Source organism: Lithobates pipiens, unplaced genomic scaffold (assembly GCF_037356315.1).
Source record: "Lithobates pipiens isolate NorthernLeopardFrog02 unplaced genomic scaffold, aLitPip1_a1.2 Scaffold_18, whole genome shotgun sequence".
NCBI lineage: Eukaryota > Metazoa > Chordata > Amphibia > Anura > Ranidae > Lithobates > Lithobates pipiens.
This window is the reverse complement of record NW_027507758.1, coordinates 481,863,441-481,887,823: the sequence shown is the minus strand read 5'-3', so window position 1 is coordinate 481,887,823 and position 24,383 is coordinate 481,863,441. Positions and strand designations below refer to the sequence as shown.

The 24,383-nt window shown below is 45.4% G+C and overlaps 1 protein-coding gene across 2 annotated transcripts in view; it reads left to right on the top strand.

Annotated features, from left to right (window-relative positions):
- Positions 1–24,383, top strand: part of LOC143988675 (coagulation factor X-like) — a 63,293-nt gene that overhangs the window by 4,419 nt on the left and 34,491 nt on the right. The window contains exons 2-3 of one of the 2 annotated variants that reach the window (XM_077488416.1): positions 11,194–11,269; positions 22,325–22,479. In XM_077488416.1, coding sequence (XP_077344542.1) covers positions 11,203–11,269; positions 22,325–22,479 — 222 coding nt within the window. In that variant the 5' untranslated portion in view covers positions 11,194–11,202. The remainder of the gene's footprint in view (positions 1–11,193; positions 11,270–22,324; positions 22,480–24,383) is intronic. The other variant, XM_077488417.1, reaches the window with a different exon arrangement.

Genomic DNA, 24,383 nt, shown 5'->3' with positions numbered 1-24,383 from the left:
TATAATTATTTTAGTTTAAAAAAGTACCTTTTTCCTAAACGATATATAGCTTTCACAGGAAAACATAAGCAGGAGCAGCTTCTAGTCCTCTGCTGCTGGTCACATGTTCAATATAAAAAAAATGTAATATCAATAAACTGTTTAAATTGTCATACAAATATATATTTGAAATCAAATCTTTATTATTTTTTGTCAATAACATGGTGTGGGTGGATTTCTGCCAGTCACAGTCTGTCATGCCTGTACACACGATAGGATTTTCCGATGGAAAATGTGTGATAAGATCTTGTTGTTGGAAATTCCGACCGTGTGTAGGCTCCATCACACATTTTCCATAGGAATTTCCGTCATACAAAAATTGAGAACTGGATCTCAAATTTTCCAACAACAAAATCCGTTGTTGGAAATTCTGATCATGTGTACACAATTCCGAAGCACAAAGTGTCACGCATGCTCGGAATCAAGCAGAAGAGCAGCACTGGCTATTGAACTTAATTTTTCTCAGCTCGCCGTACGTGTTGTACGTCACCGCGTTCTTGATGTTCGGAATTTCCGACCAACTTTGTGTGACCGTGTGTATGCAAGACAAGTTTGAGCCAACATCCATCGGATTTTGTTGTCGGAAAATCCTATCGTGTGTACAGGGCATTAGAATAAGAGGGAGCTGAAGCCTCCATCAACCTACCTGTAATATCCTGCCCCATTGTGTTTAGCTGGTTAGTGGGCATGGAAGGAGCGAGGGAGGAAGTGGGTTGTCATTTACCACTGTGTATACGCCCACATGCGTGACTCTATAGTTGCATGGGCTGCTCAGATGCAGTGTTAGTTTTGTTGACTAAAACATTTTCGTCTACTAACCTAAATCTATTTTGGTTGACTAAAATACAACTAAAACTAAAACAATTGAGATGACTACAATATGACTAAAACTAAAATGGCTTTTTAGTTAAAAGACTAAAATACAACTAAAACGAAAATAGCATTTTAGTCAAAAGAGTATGACTAAAACTAGATTGGAATTTGACGTCAAGATTAAAACTGGTCTGTAGTGCATGTTCAAACCTAAGTACCATTCATAATAACATATTCGAGTGGGAAACATGGGTGGCACAATGCGGAACAGGCGTGTGTGCTGAGAGCTCTGTCTGACCAGAATTGCCAGGCCTAAAACATACCAGCACCCCTGGGGAACATGGTGGTGCTTGCATTCCAGCAAAAAGAGAGGTAAACGCCACTACGGACACTCACTTACCAACTACCTGCTCAGCCTGGAACAACAAAGGGGGAAGATGTCCCAAAATGGCGCCGGCGCACGGGCTGCATCAAACAGCTCCACACTGAAACAACCACAACCACAGCCTGCAAAAGAATGCGAGTACAACTCCCCCCAGATCTAGATGCAAGTCTCCCCACCATATATGAAAAATTAGCTGATAAAATACAGCTTGAACTCCATAAATCAACAAATGCATTAACACAGATGAAGCCATACAGATGTACTAGAGACTAAGCATGAGGAACTCTCCCTTGCACACAGTGACCTCAGGAGAGATTATGAAACACTTGCTGACAGCTTTTCCTATATGCAAGCACACATAGAAGATTTGGACAACCGAAACCGCAGGAACAATATTGGAGTGCGTGGTATCCCAGAGTCCACCATAGAGCTATTCCCTGCAGTGTCAAGGGTTTTCCATATGCTCCTGCCAGATAGGCCCACATCAGCCTTTGCATGTGACAGGATCCACAGAGCACTTCGCCCCAAACCACCTCCTGATAAACCTCTGCGCAATATAATTATGTGCATGAAGGATTTTCTCACTAAAGAGGACATCATGAGGGCATCCAGAAGCACACCAAATATTGAGCTGGATGGCTTCAAATTACAAATCTATCCTGACATCTCTCCAGCCACTCTAGACCATAGACACAGGATGAAAGAAGTTACTACAATCCTGCAGACAGCCAGAATCAAATATAGTTGGCGTTTCCCTTTTAAGTTGTCGGTGATGCACAATGGCACCACGCACACAGTCTACAACATCATAGAAGGAAAAGAACTACTCATCAAGCTGGGCCTGCTAGAACCTGAACCCCCGAACCTTCTTCCTGTAACACCTCGATCTTCACCTATCTGGACTACTCCCTCCACTCGTCGTAATCCAAGGGACCAGACAAGATGGCGCCAGGACCAGGCCTAAAGAATTTTTTTTTTGTTATTCCTTTTTTTGTTTTCCTTTTTTTGCTTTTTTTTCTCCAACTTCCCTGTCATGTGCTCCAATTTAGAGTATATGACTGCCTACTTCTAAAAAGAAATTCCTAACGCTGACTTTTTTATTTTAGAGGAAAACAATAGTTGGTAAGGTAATGGGCACAATAGTCTTATAAACTTTTTAATTACTTAACCTAACTCCCCTATGGCAGCTTAAATTCTAGGAGCCATTAGACCCTATCACATAAAAACCTGCTGCAATTCTAATTTACAAAATGGGAGGCTCCACCACTCCTCCTCCAAAGCTCAACGGCACGCAAATCTTGATTTTTCCCTACCCCACGGTATTTCAAATTCTCTCAATATTAGGTATGGATCATCAGGTCACCCCTGTACTCATGGGAAAGGGAAAACAAGAGTAAGGAGTGTTGGGGTTTGCTTCCCTCCTCCCCCCTTTTTTTTTACCTCGCCCACTGTTCTCTTTTCCCTTAAGGAAATATGATTGACTTAAAGGGTATTATAGCGTTAAAGCTACATGTTTGCACTCCATAGCACCCGTTAAATCTTTATGTATATGCTTAGATTATTACTCTTAACATGCACATAGTTGATTTGTTCAAATAACTTTACCTGGCACATCCGCCACCGCTGGTTTGACCCCATACTCTCATCCGTTGCCCAGTGCGGCACCCCCATTGGTTTGGGGGCCGTGCTGGGCCTGGTTTGTGAGTTTAGGATTTTTTTGTCCTCCTTTAAAATTTGTGTAGCACTGACCCCCGAAGGAGCTGCTGGTTTTATTGGGCTTACTGTTACCTCCTTGTTTGCTTCTCCGTCTAGGGATTCCCGTGATAGATGGCCCAAAGAATGTGGAAACTGACACTGAATCTTCTTTTGGGTTATTTATTTGGAACAGAAACAGAGTCTTTCAATAAAGGGTAGAGGGTTAGGAGTAAGTTCAGGTACTTTAGACTGCAAAAATAATGGAAGTCCTTATAGAAAATCCAGAGAATAAAGACAGTTTCACAACTGGATTTAACAACCCCCAGATATACCTCCCCTCACTAGGCCTAGCAGCCGGTAGGGTGTTCGACAAAGTCTCTGCCACAGACTTGTGATGTACACTTGGGTGTTACTGAGGGATGAGATAAATTTAAAGAGCTAACATACGGTACCAGGTTCTCTCAGCCGATCTGGCGATACCATATGTGTTTTGATCCAGGTTGTGTCCTTCAACTAAGCCTCCAGGCTCCTTCAGAGAAGCCAGCCTTGCGTACGACCCTCTCCTGAAGAGTCCTCCCCTGGGGCTCCTCAGTTGCTGGACCTCTCCCTTCAGATGAGATGGCACCAGACCACCCTCAGATCAGTAGGCCCAGAAATCCAGTCAGGCCTGTCCCTGCAGTTGCGTCGCCTCGGGCTAGCCGGCCTGAGACTTGGGATGCATGGTTCCGCACCCAAGGCCAGGAGGGCCATGGGAACTGAACAGACAGAAAATAAAGGTGCAACCCCGAATCACGTGGTGCCAGTACCTTAAATACCACCTCCCAGAATGCACAGCAGGAAACACTTCCACTGGGCTTGTTCAGAGAAAACAATGGCATTCAATACACCTAGATAGACTGCGTTTCTACTCTTGCCGGCGGTGACAGCGACACCTGCGGTCAAGGAGAATCCAGTGCAACCCAGCTGGACTGGTACTGAAACCAGAAATTTTGAGAAATAGTCCTGGAACCCAACTGTGGTTTCAGGCAAATTGACTTCAAAAAAACATATTGCATGCTCGTCAGGAGCCAGCACTACATTTGTAAGGTCAGAGGACATTGAGTCCTCTGGCCCCCTTATGGTATTTTACAAACTAATTTTTGTTGCCCTTATGGCATTTTTTCTAACTAGAATATTTTCTGGACGATTCCATCCTTATATTTTTATAGGTCTACTCATGAGGAAATTCAAACTACTGTATTACAGATGTTCTCTTATCATAAGTCATAGCCTTAATCTATATTATACACTGTTTACCTCTATATGTTGTGTCGATAACAGTTATACCCTGTTATATCTTACTATATATACATTATGTACTCATGGCTCACTCCTTTCATAGGTTTTTCTATATAGTGGTTTAATAATTAGTGATGGACGAACGTTTCGCCCGGCGGTCGTTTCGCGGCGAATTTCCGACATTCGCGGTCCGCACGTTCGAACGCCTTTTTCCGTCGTTCGCCGCGGCGGACTTACGTGTTTAATGTATACAAGAACTTTAACCTTTGGTGACACGTTTATCATGTGATACAGGACAGCCAATTGAGACATGACAGCACATGGACACTTGGACATTCCCCCTAACCTATAAATACACCCGATCCGGTGGCCATTTTACATTCTTTCTTCTGTTACGATAGGGACAGGTTCCTGTGTGGAGTAGGGAGAGATAAACCACTAGCTATTTGGTACACAAAAGTTCTTTTCAGGACTGGTATAGGTGTTAGGTGTTGATAGGTTTGCTGTGCTGCTGATTCTTGCAGCAGCCTGAGTGTCTTTTGTTAGTTTAGAGAAAGGGAAAGGACGGTGTATGCTACAGGGACAGCCAGATTAGTCTTTCATCATCATCATCATCATCATCATCATTAGCTGTTACTATCAAGGTCCACAAAAGAGCTGTTCCAGTAACCACTAATCGTTCTCTTTTTTTGCCAATTTGTATAGGGACAGGAAGGAAGCAGTGTTGTCAGGCAGTGAGGGTAATTTTAAAGACTTGCTGTTATTATTAGTTCCACAAAGGTTCTTTTCAGGACTGGTATCAGTGGTACAGTAATAGGCTTGTACATGTATAATATTCTTTCTTCCAAATATAGAAAGGATATTATACTTGACTGCTGCCCTTCTGCTGCAGTCTGCTAAACATTCACAACTCACTTGTTCCACAAAAGTTCTTATAAGGACTGGTAACTTGGTATAGGGTGCTACGGTACATAGGCTTGAGTGCGGTACAGTCTGCTGTTCTGTAAGGACCGCTATCGGTCCACAATAGATAGGGTTGACGTGCACCACTGCTGACCGCTGCCCTATACTGCAGCAGTCCTTCAGCGGTATAGGGACTGACGTACAGTCTGCTAATCACTAACACACAACCTGCTTGTTCCACAAAAGTTCTTATAAGGACTGGTAACTTGGTATAGGGTGCTACGGTACATAGGCTTGAGTGCGGTACAGTCTGCTGTTCTGTAAGGACCGCTATCGGTCCACAATAGATAGGGTTGACGTGCACCACTGCTGACCGCTGCCCTATACTGCAGCAGTCCTTCAGCGGTATAGGGACTGACGTACAGTCTGCTAAACACTAATACACAACCTGCTTGGTCCACAAAAGTTCTTATAAGGACTGGTAACTTGGTATAGGGTGCTACGGTACATAGGCTTGAGTGCGGTACAGTCTGCTGTTCTGTAAGGACCGCTATCGGTCCACAATAGATAGGGTTGACGTGCACCACTGCTGACCGCTGCCCTATACTGCAGCAGTCCTTCAGCGGTATAGGGACTGACGTACAGTCTGCTAAACACTAATACACAACCTGCTTGGTCCACAAAAGTTCTTATAAGGACTGGTAACTTGGTATAGGGTGCTACGGTACATAGGCTTGAGTGCGGTACAGTCTGCTGTTCTGTAAGGACCGCTATCGGTCCACAATAGATAGGGTTGACGTGCACCACTGCTGACCGCTGCCCTATACTGCAGCAGTCCTTCAGCGGTATAGGGACTGACGTACAGTCTGCTAAACACTAATACACAACCTGCTTGGTCCACAAAAGTTCTTATAAGGACTGGTAACTTGGTATAGGGTGCTACGGTACATAGGCTTGAGTGCGGTACAGTCTGCTGTTCTGTAAGGACCGCTATCGGTCCACAATAGATAGGGTTGACGTGCACCACTGCTGACCGCTGCCCTATACTGCAGCAGTCCTTCAGCGGTATAGGGACTGACGTACAGTCTGCTAAACACTAATACACAACCTGCTTGGTCCACAAAAGTTCTTATAAGGACTGGTAACTTGGTATAGGGTGCTACGGTACATAGGCTTGAGTGCGGTACAGTCTGCTGTTCTGTAAGGACCGCTATCGGTCCACAATAGATAGGGTTGACGTGCACCACTGCTGACCGCTGCCCTATACTGCAGCAGTCCTTCAGCGGTATAGGGACTGACGTACAGTCTGCTAAACACTAATACACAACCTGCTTGGTCCACAAAAGTTCTTATAAGGACTGGTAACTTGGTATAGGGTGCTACGGTACATAGGCTTGAGTGCGGTACAGTCTGCTGTTCTGTAAGGACCGCTATCGGTCCACAATAGATAGGGTTGACGTGCACCACTGCTGACCGCTGCCCTATACTGCAGCAGTCCTTCAGCGGTATAGGGACTGACGTACAGTCTGCTAAACACTAATACACAACCTGCTTGGTCCACAAAAGTTCTTATAAGGACTGGTAACTTGGTATAGGGTGCTACGGTACATAGGCTTGAGTGCGGTACAGTCTGCTGTTCTGTAAGGACCGCTATCGGTCCACAATAGATAGGGTTGACGTGCACCACTGCTGACCGCTGCCCTATACTGCAGCAGTCCTTCAGCGGTATAGGGACTGACGTACAGTCTGCTAAACACTAATACACAACCTGCTTGGTCCACAAAAGTTCTTATAAGGACTGGTAACTTGGTATAGGGTGCTACGGTACATAGGCTTGAGTGCGGTACAGTCTGCTGTTCTGTAAGGACCGCTATCGGTCCACAATAGATAGGGTTGACGTGCACCACTGCTGACCGCTGCCCTATACTGCAGCAGTCCTTCAGCGGTATAGGGACTGACGTACAGTCTGCTAAACACTAATACACAACCTGCTTGGTCCACAAAAGTTCTTATAAGGACTGGTAACTTGGTATAGGGTGCTACGGTACATAGGCTTGAGTGCGGTACAGTCTGCTGTTCTGTAAGGACCGCTATCGGTCCACAATAGATAGGGTTGACGTGCACCACTGCTGACCGCTGCCCTATACTGCAGCAGTCCTTCAGCGGTATAGGGACTGACGTACAGTCTGCTAAACACTAATACACAACCTGCTTGGTCCACAAAAGTTCTTATAAGGACTGGTAACTTGGTATAGGGTGCTACGGTACATAGGCTTGAGTGCGGTACAGTCTGCTGTTCTGTAAGGACCGCTATAGGTCCACAATAGATAGGGTTGACGTGCACCACTGCTGACCGCTGCCCTATACTGCAGCAGTCCTTCAGCGGTATAGGGACTGACGTACAGTCTGCTCACTTCCTTGACCCAAAAAAGCACACCGTACTATATGCCCCTACCCTCCTCTTTGAAGAGGTTGAGCGGTGTCATATTTCTACTGGGGCTGCTTATGATATCCCTGTGCTGTGCTGACTTCCTCCTGGGGGTTCTTATTATGAAGGGATCACACTATCCCTGTGCTGTGCTGACTTCCTCCTGGGGGTTCTTATTATGAGGGGATCACACCATCCCTGTGCTGTGCTGACTTCCTCCTGGGGCTGCTTACGGTGCTGCTGTCAGTGCTGTATGTCACGGTGCTGCTGTCAGCGCTGTATGTCACGGTGCTGCTGTCAGCGCTGTATGTCACGGTGCTGCTGTCAGCGCTGTATGTCACGGTGCTGCTGTCAGCGCTGTATGTCACGGTGCTGCTGTCAGCGCTGTATGTCACGGTGCTGCTGTCAGCGCTGTATGTCACGGTGCTGCTGTCAGCGCTGTATGTCACGGTGCTGCTGTCAGTGCTCTGTATTACGGTGCTGCTGTCAGATGCCTCTATCACGGTGCATGTGTCATTCCGGTATGTCACGCTGCTGGTGATCATCTCCTGCACCCTCTTCTTTGCCTACCCTGGTCCCTGACCTTCCCTCTCCTCCATTGCCTTCATTAGCTCCATAGTCCTGAATTGTTAGAACAATTTCCCAAATAAAATAAAAATGCTTGTAGTTATCGATCCCAAATTCACCTCATACATGTATTATGTCATTGTCCAGATGGTGGGACTACGTTTTACCCCCTAATAATTACCACGTGGCCGCAAATTCGACATGAAGGTTTGCAAAGTTCGCCTCCCATTGAAGTCAATGGGGCCCGCGGCGAACGTTCGGTTTCGCGAACGTTTGGGTCCGTTCGCATTTCGCTTTCGCGAAACGTCCCGTCGGAAGTTCGTCCATCACTATTAATAATGGGTCTTAAAAAAATGTCCCACAATATCCAAGGGTTTAACTCCCAACACAAACGCAAAAAAGCATTCAGACACTACAAAAGACTGGGTGCTGACATTATCCTTCTTCAAGAAACCCACTTCTCCTTTTTTTGAAACCCTAGACCGCTTTAGCTCCCCCAATATAGTACTAGAAGGAGACTTTAACTTAGCCACACACCGCTCCTTAGATAGAAGCAAAGTTATTTTCACATCAAAAGCCTTCTCTTCTCTTCGTCAATTAATCTCTCACTCAGCAAATTTCAATTGATTGACTCGTGGAGAGCTCATAACATTGGCGTGAAAGCATATACCCACTACTTTCATCCTCATGATTGTTATGCCAGACTCAATTATATTTTCAGTACTCCCATCCTTTTGGCAAACTCCTCGTGAGCTCAAATCTACTCCTGTCCTTAGTCTGACCACGACATGGTTGCATTTGAAAACTCTCATGTTGGTCTTGCCCCCACCCCATATAATTGGCCTCTGAATGACTCCCTCTTATCTGATCCATCCACACTCCAAAACGTAAACACACACATAGAAGACTACTTCATTAATAACTCAACGGATGACCTCTCTCCTACCTCACTGTGGTTGGCGCATAAGATGGTTCTTAGAGGACACCTGATTAGTATTGCAGCGGCCAAAAATAAAGCTGAACTTACAGAAATTAAGTCTCTAACCAAAGACCTAGATCTCCTATACATCAAGTTAGGCCAGTCACCTTCCCCCTAAATTACAAAAGAAATTCAATCTAAACTCCAAGCTTTAGATACGATCCTTTCAGCAGACACTGAAAAATCCCTTCTATTTTCTAAGGCCAAATGTTTGCTACATATCAATTCTACTTCTAACATGTTTGCAAAAAAACGTAACCTAACAAGAACACAAACCCCCCTCATATATACAAGCTGCGTAACCAAACTGGTAACTTGGTCACTCACCCCGAGAGGTCCTAGACATTTTCTCGTCTTTTTACAAAGATCTTCTTTCGGGTCCCCAAACTCAGCCCCCTCATACCTCAATCAACTGGCTTGACAACATACATCTCCCTACCCTCAATGACCAACAAGCCTCCATTCTCAATGATCCCTGCACAGATCAAGAAATCATGAATATCATTAAATCACTTAAAACTTCAACTGCTCCTGGCACAGACGGGTTCACTTCATCATGTTATAAAAAATGGGCACCTTTACTAGTACCCAGACTAACTAAGCTCTTCAACCATATCCTTATGGGTGGCCATTTCCCTGAAGTTATGCTCCTAACTAACCTACCTCTTATCCCCAAACCTCTCAAAGACCATTCCCTCTCTCAAAACTTTCGCCCTATCTCAGTCCTTAACAATGACTTGAAAATCTTTGGCAGACTTCTCGCAGACAGATTGGCATCAGTTATCAGGTCCCTTATTCACATTGACCAATCGGGATTCATACCCGGTCAACAAATTACTGATCACATTAGACTTGTTACCAACATAGTTCAAGACACTAATCTTTCCTCACGCCCAGTCTGCATTCTCAGCTTTGATATACACAAGGCATTCAACGGTGTAAACTGGTCATACCTTAACCATTTACTTCCTAAATTTGGCATCACAGATAAATGTATCCATGGATTTAATGCCCTCTACCACCTCCCCCAAACCAGAATTAAAATCCCAGGCCACAACTCAGACTTTCTTTTCTTAAAGAGGGATTCCACCAAAAAAAAAAATATTAAAAGCCAGCAGCTATAAATACTACAGCTGCTGACTATTAATAAATGGACACTCACCGGGTTCCAGCGATGCCGGCAGCCGAGGCCGATCGATTGCTCGGCCCTCGGCTGCTGCTGCCACGATTCTAGGTGAGGGAATCAGGAAGTGAAGCGAATCGGATTCACTTCCCGGTTCCCTACTGCGCATGCGCGAGTTGCGCTACGCAATAGGAAATCTCCGCGCTGTCACTGGGACCCGTGTGTGTCCCAGCAGACAGCACGGCAGGGCAGGAAATGGCGTAGACTCCCACGGGAGTCTATGCCCGGAAGTGGGTGTAAATACCTGTCTTTGACAGGTATCTCCACCCCCCTCCCCCCTGAAAGGTGTCAATTGTGACACCGGGGGGGGGGGGGAGGGATCCGATCAGCGGAGGTTCCACTTTAGGGTGGAATCCCACTTTAAGCAGAGGCACTAGACAGGGCTGCCCCCTTTCCCCACTTCCATTTGCTCTAGCAATAGAACCCTTAGCACAAGCCATAATAAATAATTCAAACATCAATGGATACAACAAAGGTTCAAATTAATTCAAACTTTTGTAAACAAAAAAAATAACATATTCGATTTTTCACTCCAGAAGTATATACACTCTCGTGCCCCTAAAACTGCCCAAATGAGAATCCTGGGTAACACAAACACCTTTTTATATTGTGACAGTGCATCGTATGTATGTGACAAAAGTAGTTATAATTCCAGTGTACACAATCTAGGCTATACACGTGAGAGCAACTCAAAGGTAACATAGTATTTCCACAAGTCATATCCCTAGTTGTGCTTTTTAGAATAAAGTATATTGCAAACAACTTATTGTTTCTATAATAAGGATATTACATTACCATCTTGTGGTAATTTATGATTCTCAAATGATTTGTAGAAGAAATGTAGAAATATCAAGAATATTCAGTAGCACTGATAAACACTATTATTTTGATGACTATAATGTAATACAAATTCTATGTTACAGACAGGAAGAATGAAAATATTAAGCCACAACCTTTATGTTACTCTGTTACTTCTTTCCACCGTATCATGTTACAAAGGTATGATTAAATGTAAAGTATATCTAATAGCAAAGCATTTTATTTTTTGTTTGTTTGTTTTTTTATAGAGTAAGATTTAGAATATCTGAGTTTTTTTTTTGTCTAGGTTTTCACTGGGGAAATTCCTCCTCCCATTGTCACCAGGCTACAATGTGAGGAGAAATCCCAATGTTAAAGCTGTTGCCAAAAAAGAAGTAAACATTAAATATTCCAGTGGGGACTACCGTTCTGGTAACAACTAATGCCCTGTACACACGGTCGGACATTCTGATGACAAAATCCGTCTGATTTTTTCAGACAGATTTTCGCCCAAACTTGTCTTGTATACACACGGTCGCACAAAGTTGTCGGAAAATCCAAACATTCAGAACACTGTGACGTAGAACACGTACGACGGGACTATAAAGAGGGCAGTAACCAATAGCTTTTGTCTCGTAATTCATTCTGAGCATGCATGGCACTTTGTCCGCCATAATTGTCTACACACGATCAGAATTTAAACAATTGGATTTTGTTGTTGGAAAATTTTGTATCCAGCTCTCAAACTTTGTGTGTCGGAAATTCTGACAGAAAAAGTCAGATGGAGCCCACACATGATCGGATTTTCCGACAACAAGATCCGATCGCACATTTTCTGTCAGAAAGTCCGACCGTGTGTACAGGGCATAAGAGTGGATTTCTGATTACTTTGTAGAGATTTCCTCTCACTTAATTTTCTGTCAACAGGAAGTGAAGTGAAATCTCTCTGATGTGAAAGCCAGCTAAAAAAAAAAAAGCGTTGGCTATGATCTTATGTTAGTATTTTTATTTTGTACTGTTGTTTATCAGAATGCAACATCTTATATACGTAAAAGAATGATAAAAACCATACATAGAATCAAGGAAAGGTCACATTTGCGGAACCTTCAGCCAGCTGTTGGACATGTCTCCTGTTCCTCCTAAGATCTTACCACCCTGCCGCCCTAAATTCCTATTAATTGTCACAGGTTTATTGGTTGGGTTTGCATACCCATTTTTTCCCACCTATTGACAAAAGTATGTAGGCATAAGACACACCCCCGCCACGTCCCTCTTAACCTCCCTGGCGGTAATCCCGAGTCTGGCTCAGGTTGGGATTTTACTAACAGGAGCGGTAACCCCGAGCCAGACTCGGGATCGCATCGCTGGATACAGGGAGGACACAGGGAGAGTTACTTACCTTGTCCCCTGGATCCAATATCCTCCGCGCTGTGTGATCGAGCTGTCCTCCGCTCGATTCACAGTGCCGAATGCCGCCGAGCTCCGTTCCCTGCGACGTTACGGCGCACGGGAGCGGAGAACGGCGGCAAATTCAAAAAAGTCAAAAGACACAAAACACACACAGCACTGTAATCTTATAGATTACAGTACTGTATAAAAAAATTACACACCCCCTTTGTCCCTAGTGGTCTGTGCAGTGCCCTGCATGCACTTTTATATTATAAATACAGTTTTTTCTGCCTGAAATTTGGAGATTGTCCATAGCAACCAAAAAGTGTCCCTTTTTCAGTGTTTTAGGATTTGATTACATTATTGAATAATTTTTGTTATTATTTATTATATTATAAACGTTATCATACCCGGGATGTCTACTAGACTCTGATTTGAACAGATTTAAGAGAGTTATTCCTAAGAATTACAGGACTACAATATAAAACGCCAAATTTCCATGCAAAATAATTGTACCGCTTTCAGCACCTAAAACCAGAATGAATCATACTGCCAGGGAGGTTAAAGGAGAATTGTACAAAAATTATTAGTTAAACCCACAAGTGCTTTTTTTACCACTACTATTCCTTTATAGTGGTTTTTGGAATTTACAAATGCAGCAATTTCGAAATTGGATGAAAGGTTTAGCACTGTAAAAAAAATTGATAAATAAGTAGTGTATTTTATGTACAACTATATAGATCAGACCAAGATGAGGGACAAATGAGGAAGAAAGAGCGACGGAGGGACTTTGTTCTGAATGAGGGACAGTCCCTTGAAATCCGGGGCAGTTGGGAGCTATGGGTTTGTCTTGTCAGCAGCCTAATTGGTAATTAGTGATGAGCCGAACACCCCCCGGTTCGGTTCGCACCAGAACTTGCGAACGACCCCCGCGTTCGGTACGAACGTTAGAACCCCATTGAAGTCTATGGGACTCGAACGTTCGAATTGGAAAGTGCTCATTTTAACGGCTAATATGCAAGATAGTATGCTAAAAAGGGTTTGGCGATCTGCCTCCTGCCTCAGGGGACATGGGTCACTGCAAAAAAAAGTTTTAAAAACTACCGTTTTGGCGGGAGCACTGATTTTAATGACGATTAAAGTGAAAAAAAAAAGTGAAATATTCCTTTAAATATGGTGCCTGGGGGGTGTCTATAGTATGCCTGTGAAGTGCCACGTGTTTCCCGTGTTTAGAACAGTCCCTGCACAAAATGACATTAAACGGAAATAACACCATTTAAAACTGCTTGCGGTTTTAATGTTATATCTGGTTCCTGCAATATGGTTGAAAATCATTCAGAAAAATGGCATGGGTAGCCCTCCCTGCCCATTACCAGCCTATTTGGGTCTTGTACGCACATTAAGGGGAACCCTGTACCCATATTAAAAAAAAGGAAATGCGTGTGGCCCCCAGGCCCTATATACTCAGAACAGCAGTATACAGGCGGTGCAAACAAGACAGGGACTGTGTAGGTTTGTTGTGTTAAGTTGAATCTGTTTGTCATTTTCAACCGGTACATTTTTAAAGTGTAGCTCCAGTCAAAAAAAATATCTTTAAGCTTTTTGGAAAACATAGGGAAGGGTTATCACCCCTGTATAATTTGTTTTGTCGTCCATCTTTTTTCATCTCACTTGCTGTTGTCTCCTTCCGTTTGCAAGTAGGAGATGTTTGTAAATTGGATATTTGAAAGTAGGGGCCTGCCCTATATGCTCTGCAGAAATGGCGGAACAAGGTGTTGGTTTTGCAACAACATTGTAAGCCCTCAAAGTGACTCTTGGTGGCCGCTGGAGCGCCCTGCTGTGAACGATTATATCAAGAATTGTAATTACATGCCATTGTTGAACAGTGGTAGAAAAATTGACCTTTGGTGGTTGTGGTGCTGGTGCCACAACACTATAAGTCCTCACAGTTACTCTGGGTGGGCACAGGAAGGGGCCCTCCTGTGAAATATTATATCAAGAATTGTAATTACATGTCCCTGTTAAACAGGGGCAGAAAAATTGGGCCTTAGGCACTGGTGCCATCACACTGCAACCTCTGCCATACACTCTAGTTTTTTTGCAGGAATTAGCCCTGCTGCAAAGCATTGCATCAAAAATTTTACTTAAACGCCCCTGTTAAACAGGGGCAGAAAAATTGGGCCTTAGGCACTGGTGCCATCACACTGCAACCTCTGCCATACACTCTAGTTTTTTTGCAGGAATTAGCCCTGCTGCAAAGCATTGCATCAAAAATTTTACTTAAACGCCCCTGTTAAACAGGGGCAGAAAAATTGGGCCTTAGGCACTGGTGCCATCACACTGCAACCTCTGCCATATACTCTAGTTTTATTGCAGGAATTAGCCCTGCTGCAAAGCATTGCATCAAAAATTGTACTTAAACGCCCCTGTTAAACAGGGGCAGAAAAATTGGGCCTTAGGCACTGGTGCCATCACACTGCAACCTCTGCCATATACTCTAGTTTTATTGCAGGAATTAGCCCTGCTGCAAAGCATTGCATCAAAAATTGTACTTAAACGCCCCTGTTAAACAGGGGCAGAAAAATTGGGCCTTAGGCACTGGTGCCATCACACTGCAACCTCTGCCATACACTCTAGTTTTTTTGCAGGAATTAGCCCTGCTGCAAAGCATTGCATCAAAAATTTTACTTAAACGCCCCTGTTAAACAGGGGCAGAAAAATTGGGCCTTAGGCACTGGTGCCATCACACTGCAACCTCTGCCATATACTCTAGTTTTATTGCAGGAATTAGCCCTGCTGCAAAGCATTGCATCAAAAATTGTACTTAAACGCCCCTGTTAAACAGGGGCAGAAAAATTGGGCCTTAGGCACTGGTGCCATCACACTGCAACCTCTGCCATACACTCTAGTTTTTTTGCAGGAATTAGCCCTGCTGCAAAGCATTGCATCAAAAATTTTACTTAAACGCCCCTGTTAAACAGGGGCAGAAAAATTGGGCCTTAGGCACTGGTGCCATCACACTGCAACCTCTGCCATATACTCTAGTTTTATTGCAGGAATTAGCCCTGCTGCAAAGCATTGCATCAAAAATTGTACTTAAACGCCCCTGTTAAACAGGGGCAGAAAAATTGGGCCTTAGGCACTGGTGCCATCACACTGCAACCTCTGCCATATACTCTAGTTTTATTGCAGGAATTAGCCCTGCTGCAAAGCATTGCATCAAAAATTGTACTTAAACGCCCCTGTTAAACAGGGGCAGAAAAATTGGGCCTTAGGCACTGGTGCCATCACACTGCAACCTCTGCCATACACTCTAGTTTTTTTGCAGGAATTAGCCCTGCTGCAAAGCATTGCATCAAAAATTTTACTTAAACGCCCCTGTTAAACAGGGGCAGAAAAATTGGGCCTTAGGCACTGGTGCCATCACACTGCAACCTCTGCCATACACTCTAGTTTTATTGCAGGAATTAGCCCTGCTGCAAAGTATTGCATCAAAAATTGTACTTAAACGCCCCTGTTAAACAGGGGCAGAAAAATTGGGCCTTAGGCACTGGTGCCATCACACTGCAACCTCTGCCATATACTCTAGTTTTTTTGCAGGAATTAGCCCTGCTGCAAAGCATTGCATCAAAAATTTTACTTAAACACCCCTGTTAAACAGGGGCAGAAAAATTGGGCCTTAGGCACTGGTGCCATCACACTGCAACCTCTGCCATATACTCTAGTTTTATTGCAGGAATTAGCCCTGCTGCAAAGCATTGCATCAAAAATTGTACTTAAACGCCCCTGTTAAACAGGGGCAGAAAAATTGGGCCTTAGGCACTGGTGCCATCACACTGCAACCTCTGCCATACACTCTAGTTTTTTTGCAGGAATTAGCCCTGCTGCAAAGCATTGCATCAAAAATTTTACTTAAACGCCCCTGTTAAACAGGGGCAGAAAAATTGGGCCTTAGGCACTGGTGCCATCACACTGCAACCTCTGCCATATACTCTAGTTTTTTTGCAGGAATTAGCCCTGCTGCAAAGCATTGCATCAAAAATTTTACTTAAACGCCCCTGTTAAACAGGGGCAGAAAAATTGGGCTGCTGGCATCACCCAGAACCAAAAATGTTCTTCCAACATATCAGCGGAGGAGGAAGAGGATAGACAATCAACATAACAGGACAGTCACTCAGCATCAGCATAGGCAGTCTTGAAGGGATGTGGTATTTAAAAAAAAATTATTCGGTTACATCAGCTTCAGGTGCTTGGTAGCTGTGGGTGATCCAAGACTGATTCATCTTGATGAAGGTCAGTCGATCAACTGATTCGGTGGACAGGCGCACCCTGTGATCGGTAACGAAGCCACCAGCAGCACTGAAGGTGCGTTCCGAAAGAACGCTGGATGCAGGACAGGCCAGTAGCTCAATTGCATACTGTGCAAGCTCTGGCCAGTGATCCATCCTCAAGACCCAGTAAGCCAGAGGATTTTCAGTGGGAAAGGTGTCCAAGTCTGACCTTGCCCCTAGGTATTCCTGCACCATGTAAATTAGACGCTGGCGATGGGTGCTGGAACCAATCATACCTTGGGGCTGCGGACTAAAAAATTGTCTGAAAGCATCAGTCAGACGGCCACCTTCTCCACCGCTCCTTCTGACTGATGCCTCAGCAACACGTTGTCCAGGACCAGGAGTTTGTGACCTCCCAGTCTCTGGGAACGCGTTGCACAGAGCTTTCTGCAAGGCCTCCCGGAGATGTCTCATCCTCTGCTCCCTCTGCGATGGCAAGATAAGGTCGGCAACCTTACCCTTGTACCGTGGATCAAGGAGAGTGGCCAGCCAGTAATGGTCCCTCTCCTTGATCCGAAGAATACGAGGATCCTTCCGCAGGCTTTGCAGGATCAGGGAGGCCATGCAGCGTAGGTTAGCTGAGGCATTCGGTCCGGAGTCCTCTGGGTCACTAAGGACAACATGATCCGCAGCTACCTCCTCCCAGCCACGTACAAGTCCACGTGTTTCTTGGGACTGTAAATCATCCCTATAAGACTGCTGCTGCTGATGTTGAGTGCCAGCCTCCACCTCCATGCTGACACAATCATCCTCCTCCTCCTCTTCCTCCTCCTCACCCTCTTCCTGTGTGATGGGTGGCACAGCAGGAACACTGTCTGGATAAAGGGGGCCTTGAGAGGCAAGGAAGTCCTCCTCTTCCTGCCTCTGTTCTGCCTCAAGTGCCCTGTCCATTATTCCACGCAGCGTATGCTCCAAGAGGTGGACAAGAGGTATAGTGTCACTGATGCATGCACTGTCACTGCTCACCATCCTTGTGGCCTCCTCAAACGGTGACAGGACAGTGCATGCATCCCTGATCATGCCCCACTGGCGTGGTGAGAAAAAACCAAGCTCTCCTGACCCTGTCCTGGTGCCGTAGTCGCACAGGTACTCATTGATGGCCCTCTGCTGCGTGTGCAGCCGCTGCAGCATGGCCAATGTTGAGTTCCATCTGGTGGGCATGTCACATATAAGGCGGTTCTTGGGCAGGTTCAACTCCTTTTGGAGCTCAGCCAGCCGAGCACAGGCATTAAATGATCGGCGGAAATGCACACAGACTCTCCTGGCCTGTTTCAGGACATCCTGTAAGCCGGAGTACCTGCCCAAGAACCGCTGCACCACCAGATTAAGGACGTGAGCTACACAGGGCACATGGGTCAGTTGTCCCTGTCGGAGGGCGGAGAGGAGGTTGGTGCCATTGTCGCAAACCACCATTCCTGGCTTAAGCTGGCGTGGCGTCAACCACCTCTCGGCCTGCCCCTGCAGAGCTGACAAAACATCCGCCCCAGTGTGGCTCCTGTCCCCCAAACAAACCAGCGCAAGCACGGCATGGCATCGTTTTGCCTGCGTACTTGCGTAGCCCCTGCAACGCCTACGGAGCACCGCTGGTTCTGAGGACAGAGCACTGGAAGAGGCCATGGAGGAAGAAGAAGAGGAGGGGGTGGAGGAGAGAGGTGTGTCACAACCAATAGTAGCATTTTGGAGGCGTGGTGGCGGAACAACCTCCAATACTACTGCACCTTGTCCTGCATCCTTCCCAGCAGCCAGAAGAGTGACCCAATGGGCCGTGAAAGACAGGTAACGTCCCTGTCCATGCCTGCTGGACCATGAGTCAGCGGTAATATGCACCTTACCGCTGACCGCCCTGTCCAGCGAGGCAAGGACATTGCCTTCCACATGCCGGTAGAGAGCCGGAATTGCCTTCCGTGAGAAAAAGTGGCGTTTGGGGACCTGCCACTGAGGAACCGCACATTGTACAAACTCACGGAAGGGGGCCGAGTCTACCAACTGAAAAGGCAGCAGTTGAAGTGCTAGCAATTTAGCCAAGCTAGCATTCAACCGCTGGGCATGTGGATGGCTGGGAGTAAATTTCTTCCGCCGGTCCAGCAGCTGGGGCAGGGACATTTGTCTGCTATAATCGGACGTGGATGTACCACTAGCAGAGTTCCCGGAAGCACTTGGCTGTGACACACCTAATTCTACACCTTCATTCCTCTCAGAGCAGGTTTCAGAGAGGACTGAAGGTCTAGTGGGGTTGGAGATGCCAGCTGATGAGGAGCAAGGAGAGGTCCGCTTTGTTCTTTGGTGTGGGTCTTTGAGGTATGCTTGCCAACGAGCTGCATGGCAGGTCAACATATGTCTGGTCAAGCATGTGGTGCCCAAGCGGCTGATGTTTTGGCCACGTGAGATACGCTTGAGACATATGTTGCAAATAGCAGCGGTGCGATCTGATGCACTCGTCTCAAAAAAGGCCCACACCAAAGAACTTTTAGAATAACCCGCAGAGGAAGCGCTCTGCGCAGAGGAAGCGCTCTGCGCAGGCGGAGCTCTGCGGTGTGATTCAGTCGGTGTGCTGCCCCTAAGCTGGCCCCCGGAGGGCATCCTGCCTCGTTGGACATGTGCCTCCTCCTCCTCCTCCTCCTCCTCCCTCCTTCCAGGCACCCACGTGGAGTCAGTGCCCTCATCATCCCCTCCCTCTTCATCGCTGTAGCAAACCTGGCAGTATGCTGCAGCTTGTGGAACATGACTGCCAGATTGCTGTCCTTCTTGAGCATCCCCTCTCTCTGTGCTCACGCTACTGCCTTCCTCTAGCTGAGTGTCATCATCAGAGCCCACCAAACACTGGGCATCCTCCTGGAGCATGTACCCAACACTGTGCTCAAAGAGTTCAGGAGACTCCTCAGGAGGACGTGGTGGGTCTAGGGAAGGAGTCACTGATGATGACATTGAGAGGAGGGACGACGATGTGTTGGCAGCTGCTTTTCTACTACCCTGAGACTGGGTGAGAGAGGATGAGGAGGATGAAGAGGGCTTGGTCATCCACTCTACCAAGTCGTTGGCATGTTGCGGTTCAACATGTCCAGCTGCAGAAAAGAAGGACAAGCATGTCCCATGGCCACGTGCTGATGACAATGCACCGCGTCCCCGACCAGCACTGTTGTCTCTAGACACAGAGCCTGCTTGCCCTCTTTTATCGGCTCGCGCCTGTCTGCCTCTCCTTGCTGGCCTTCCAGACATGGTAATGGCCTGAAGGGAGTTGGGTAAAACAGTAGTTGGGTAGTTTATATTGTGCTGGAGGCACACAACACCCACTAACTCCTGCAGATGCCTTTTTTATAGAACAGCAGAGTTAAAGGGGTATATACAGATGTATACTGTGCTGTGCTGGAAGCACACACAACTTCCAATAACTCCAGCAGATGTCAATCGGGCCCAAATAGAGAACAGCTATGTAGGTGGATAATAGCGGTATGTACTGGGTACAGAGGAGGCACACAGCACGCACTATCTCCTGAGTGACACTGCTGACTGCAAGCTCTATTGTTAAAGATGGACCACTAGCTATATAGGTGAGGTGAATATCACGGTGTATACTGCGGTCAGGGCACGCAGACAATAACCAGAAAACAGCAGAGTTAAAGGGGTATATACAGATGTATACTGTGCTGTGCTGGAAGCACACACAACTTCTAATAACTCCAGCAGATGTCAATCGGGCCCAAATAGAGAACAGCTATGTAGGTGGATAATAGCGGTATGTACTGGGTACAGAGCAGGCACACAGCACGCACTATCTCCTGAGTGACACTGCTGACTGCAAGCTCTATTGTTAAAGATGGACCACTAGCTATATAGGTGAGGTGAATATCACGGTGTATACTGCGGTCAGGGCACGCAGACAATAACAAGAAAACAGCAGAGTTAAAGGGGTATATACAGATGTATACTGTGCTGTGCTGGAAGCACACACAACTTCCAATAACTCCAGCAGATGTCAATCGGGCCCAAATAGAGAACAGCTATGTAGGTGGATAATAGCGGTATGTACTGGGTACAGAGCAGGCACACAGCACGCACTATCTCCTGAGTGACACTGCTGACTGCAAGCTCTATTGTTAAAGATGGACCACTAGCTATATAGGTGAGGTGAATATCACGGTGTATACTGCGGTCAGGGCACGCAGACAATAACAAGAAAACAGCAGAGTTAAAGGGGTATATACATATGTATACTGTGCTGTGCTGGAAGCACACACAACTTCCAATAACTCCAGCAGATGTCAATCGGGCCCAAATAGAGAACAGCTATGTAGGTGGATAATAGCGGTATGTACTGGGTACAGAGCAGGCACACAGCACGCACTATCTCCTGAGTGACACTGCTGACTGCAAGCTCTATTGTTAAAGATGGACCACTAGCTATATAGGTGAGGTGAATATCACGGTGTATACTGCGGTCAGGGCACGCAGACAATAACAAGAAAACAGCAGAGTTAAAGGGGTATATACAGATGTATACTGTGCTGTGCTGGAGGCACACACAACTTCCAATAACTCCAGCAAATGACAATCGGGCTCAAATAGAGAACAGCTATGTAGGTGTATATAGTGGTATGTACTGGGTACAGAGCACGCAGACAGCACGCACTAACACTACTGACTGCAAGCTCTATTATTAAAGCTAGATCACTAGCTATATAGGTGAGGTGAATATAGTGGTGTATACTGCGGTCAGGGCACAGACAGTAACCACTACACAAGAGCAAAATAGTAAATCAGCCAAAAACGATTGGTGTGTAACTGTGTTGAAGGTACACAGAACACCCACTGCTTCAGATGCTAACAAACACTACACGAGGCCGCCTGAAAGGCAGCTTTATATAGTGTGGGGCGTGCACTACACAGTCTGAGCTATGATTGGCCACAGGCAGGATGCCTGTGGCCAACCATTGCTCTTCCCGCTACTGGCGCTGCGATTGGCCAAGCATGCGGGGTCACAGTGCATGCTTGGCCAATCGTGAGACAGCAATGCATTGCGCCATCGCAGTGCATTGTGGGCCACACGAATTTTGCCGCGAACGGCCCAAACGTTCGGAATTCGGCGAACGCACGAACGACCGATGTTCGAGTCGAACATGCGTTCGACTCGAACACGAAGCTCATCCCTATTGGTAATGATTTAAACCTTCAACAGGCCTTTGTTAACAGATGTCTGTCCTAAACTGTTTAGGACAGACTTTTTGTCCATGCGACATGGCTTGCCCACAATTCAGCTGTGGCTGCCACTGGTTAATTTTAGGTAAATGTAAGTTATCAGTTTGACATTATCATTGGAACAAATACGCTTTGTAAATCAATAAAGCTATGGCCTTGTACTTTCAACTATATAACTGAGTAGTATTTTATTTGGTGGTTTACGGGCAGAAATGCTTATCAGCACTATACAGATTATGCAAAAACCCAGCAGTCATACAATCTTTGCAACCCTTCTTATGCTTTAAATGAAAATCTGTGCTAGCTTTTTTCCATATGCCTAATTTCTCTTTGCAAAATCTAGTGTTAATAGAGAAGGAGAAGGCACATCATGTGCTTAGAAAACGTGCCAATCATTTCCTAGAGGAAATTCTTCCAGGAAACCTAGAGCGAGAATGTTACGAAGAAACATGTTCTAGAGAGGAAGCCCGAGAAATTTTTAAATCACAGGAGAAAACGGTACGTGAAATAAGGTTTAAAAAATACAAATATTAACAAATATATGTATATAGGACACAAAGATCCAATAAAACATCTGTAGCACCCCCCTCCCCCATCCTGACCAGTGGATGCATGTCAGGTAACCCCAGAGAAAGGGTGGGCTTGTATTTTCCCAGTCCATGCCTGAAAGTTATAGTTATAGTTTAGCACCAGTCACTTTAAGAACTTTTTTTTAAAGATTTCATTCCTCACAGCAACACATATGAGAGAGGTAGGAAATTCAGAACACCCTTACTGGCTTGCAAACTCTCTGACCACATCCATAGAACTTAGTACAGGTAAAAAGTACCCAGTTATATATGCTGCCACCCCCAAATGCACCTACCTGTAGAAGTAAATCTCCTACTGGTTGACCATGGATAACATAAATATTCATAGAGTATTACTGTGGCATCCCACTCTATTGCTAGAGGTACTAGTGACACCTACTGACAGCAGCGGATAACAGCAACACTGGGTTTAGGGGAAAACCAAATGCGTAAATAAACTAGAAATCAGCATGGCCTGTCTAACAACCAGCAAGACTCAGCCCTCGTTCACACTGAACTGATTTGTCATGCGATTTGACAGGTCAAGTCGCATGACAAGTTGCAGCCTATTGCCAGCAATGGCACCCTATCCAATCGGTGCGACGTGGAAGTAGTTCCTGCACCACTTTTGCTTATTTCAGGTGGGACTTCAATAGACATCTATGCATGAAGCCGCACAGATGTCTTTTAAGTGGAAGTTGCACAATTTCAAAGCTGTGTCCAGTGGGAACGAGGGCTCACCTCTTCTTAGACTGAATAAAAATGTGTAAATCCAAAGCGGATGATTCAGATACATGGAAAATGGCACAATAAATAATTTCCTTAACCTCCCAGGGATTCATTTTGGACTTGTTGATTGATTTTCTTATTTAACATAGAGAAAATAAATAAAGTGTGAGAAATACCGTGTTATGTTGTAAAGGAGGCAGAGCTAGGACCTACCGAAGAGAGTCCCTGAGTAATATAAGAAGCCAAGGGGCACGCCGCACATACAACCCATCAGCTTCTGCCTATAGTTAAAGTAACCGACAGCTGTTATCATTTATTCATCTATGAAATTACATTTTTGATTACTCACTGCAATGCCGACAATTGCACGGTGCACCCAAACAAAATTGACATTCTTTTTCTTGTGGTATTTCATTGCCTCTGCGGTTTTTATTTTTTGCGCTATAAACAAAAAAAGAGTGACAATTTTGAAAAAAAACACAATATTTTGTACTTTTTGCTATTATAAATATCCCCATTTAAAAAAAAAAAAAGATATTTTTTCTCAATTTAGGCCGATATGTATTCTTCTACATATTTTTGGTAAATAAAAATCACAATAAGCGTATATTGATTGGTTTGCGCAAAAGTTATAGCGTCTACAAAATAAGGGATAGATTTATAGCATTTTTATTATTATTTTTTTTTCACTAGTAATGGTGGCAAGCTGCAATTTATATTGTGACTGCGACATTATGGAGGACACACCGGACAATTTTGACACATTTTTGGGACCATTGGCATTAATACAGTGATCAGAGCTATAAAAATGCATTGATTACTATATAAGTGTCACTGGCGGTGAAGGGGTTAACACTAGGGGGCGATCAAGGAGTTAACTGTGTTCCCTGGGAGGTGATTCTAACTGAAGGGGGAGGAGACTGACTAGAGAAAGTGACGAATCGTGGTTCCTAGCTAGTAGGAACACACAATCTGTCACTCCTCTCAGAACAGAACAGGGAAGTGTGTGTTTACGCACACACTTCCCTGTTCTGTCCCTTATGCTAGCGATCGCTCGTGGCCAGTGGTCATTGTGACCGTCAGCCACGAGCACCGGCACCCCCG